This window comes from Miscanthus floridulus, chromosome 15 (genome assembly GCF_019320115.1).
Source record: "Miscanthus floridulus cultivar M001 chromosome 15, ASM1932011v1, whole genome shotgun sequence".
In the NCBI taxonomy this organism is placed as follows: Eukaryota; Viridiplantae; Streptophyta; class Magnoliopsida; order Poales; family Poaceae; genus Miscanthus; species Miscanthus floridulus.
Genome location: NC_089594.1, coordinates 41,061,992 through 41,064,210, shown reverse-complemented (window position 1 = coordinate 41,064,210; position 2,219 = coordinate 41,061,992). Strand labels below are relative to the sequence as shown.

The 2,219-nt window shown below is 44.0% G+C and overlaps 1 protein-coding gene across 1 annotated transcript in view; it reads right to left on the bottom strand.

The window, feature by feature from the left end:
* Positions 1–1,322, bottom strand: part of LOC136507401 (uncharacterized) — a 3,173-nt gene extending 1,851 nt beyond the window's left edge. The window contains exon 1 of the mRNA XM_066502135.1: positions 1,284–1,322. Within this exon, the coding sequence (XP_066358232.1) occupies positions 1,284–1,322 (39 nt within the window). The remainder of the gene's footprint in view (positions 1–1,283) is intronic.
* Between the last annotated feature and the right edge of the window lie 897 nt (positions 1,323–2,219).

Sequence of the window (2,219 nt, the reverse complement as noted above, 5' to 3'; positions counted from 1 at the left end):
CAAGTAAATTCTGACAGCAGACTTCTAACAGCTATAACTCCCAAACCATTTAGTCTATTACCATGAAAATTTGACACAAGTATGATATGTAAGTTATCTACAACTTTGTTAATAACAAGTTTCACAGGAAATGCAATTATCATAATGAATTTATCAATACAACAGAAACTACTCCTGCAGCCATCTAGCGGAATTATAAAGCAACAATTAAGTAGCTGCTTATAACCAATCAACTTCAAGCAGAACTACCATTATCAGCGGATCATATGCATCGCTAGGACTACAGAAAACATTATGTTTATGCCAAACTAAAGTATTTAGATACCTTTATTAATTTCTTTATATAATAAGGTGATTTATGAGGTAAATATTTCTAGTGCTCCATAAATTTAGAGAAAATTACAGTGGCATACGTATGACCCCAAAAGTCCACTGTTCAACTTTCATGCTAATTGGATAAGTATAGCCCTCTATACAAAAATGACAAGTTGCTTAGGTTTATTTTAGCAAAAATAGTTTAGCCTATTGAAAAGTGTCAAGCAATAGATTTTATATTTTTCTTAGCTCCCCTAAAACCCATTAACACTTTACAAAAATTTGCATGGCAATATGTTACTTATTTTTATCCTCGTGAATTTCCTCAGAAAACACCATTTATTGAAAGATAAATAGAAAGTCCTTACTCCAATCAAGTTTACTGCAAGTTTAGTATTTTTCCTAGCTATAGCATGTCAACACAAGATCAGCAAAATTGGAATCACAATTTTATCCCTTTCCTAGCTCAAGTTATGTATTTTACAAGATTGCAAACAATTTAAAAGCACTTCAGCGACTCCAGAGCAGAGGAGGTGCTCTGGCCAGCATTATCTCGCCGGCGGTGAGATCACCGGCAATTACTATGACACCAACGTGTTGCTATCATCAAGCCATGTTGATATGTGGTGACTACGCGACCTAGGGTTCACCGGAGACAGCTCGCCGGTGACAATGGCGGACGGTGGAGGTAGCGCGGTGGTACGCCGGCATTCTCTAGCCATCGCGTGCTCCGATGAGGTGCACTATGGCTACGCAAAATCCTAACAAAGCTATCTATGGTGGTTAGGGCTTTGGTGAGGCGGTGGTGAGCACCGACCGCGTGCATGCCGCGGCGGTGGCGCACGAAGCATGGTGGTGCTCCCACCGTTCCGGCTAGACGGCGACGAAAGGCAAGTCTTCGTCATGCCATACACAAGGTCTAGAGTCACTCAGCCTAAGATGTGTGAAAGAGGAGGGAGATGATTGACCAGCTCAGCAATGGCGAGCTCGAGTGCCACGGCGGCCATGGCGGCCTCGCGCAGAATGACGATGCGTTCCGATGGAACAAGGCGGAGCGGTTGGCACGATCAATTGGAAAATGGTGCGGCGATGGCAGCGAGCGAGTGTGGTGAAACTCATGGTGGTGATGGCGATGGTGGCGCTGCTGCTTGGTGGGCGAGAGGGAAGGCGAGCGAGAGCGAGAGAGCGAGGAATGGATTGAGCACGGCGTCGCCTCACTCTTCACCACGCTGCGGCCCGACCGGCCGGGCCAATGCCGACGTACGGCCGCCATGCGACACGTGCGGCCTGTGGCCGGTCGGCCACCGACGTGTGCATGGATGCGGCCATCAGAGCCGATGACAACGCCTGACGAAGCAACTTAGCGATCATCCAACTCTAAATCCGTTCGTTCTTAGAAAAAGCTCTATTAACAAAACTTGTAGAGCTACATATGATCTACAATATTGCTAAAAGGACTTTGGCCTAAATCCTAATTGTTCGTGAGTTATATCATCCCAAAGTGCGGCACTTGAAACTATAATGCAATCCCAGACTTAGAAAAATTTTCAAAGTCAAAAACAGTAATTCTACTGCTACTTGTGGATAGTTTTTGAGCATGCTATGCATCGAATTAGGTCTTGACCCAAAAATAAAAGTTATTACCCTAGTCAAGTACTACAACTTTTCTTAAGGGTGCACTGCCATGCAAAATCTCTAGGGTATAGTTCAACTTAGGTCAATCATACAACTTGAAAATGAAAGCCTACACTATAACCATGACTTAGAGGCCAAATGGGTCCAAGTCACGAATACCAAAGTTATTCCATGTGACATTCTAAACATGTTTAAGGTACTCCTAAGGCCCCACAAACATTTTATACATTATGTCGGGTACCACGAGAAGGGGTCCCCTAAGCAACAAT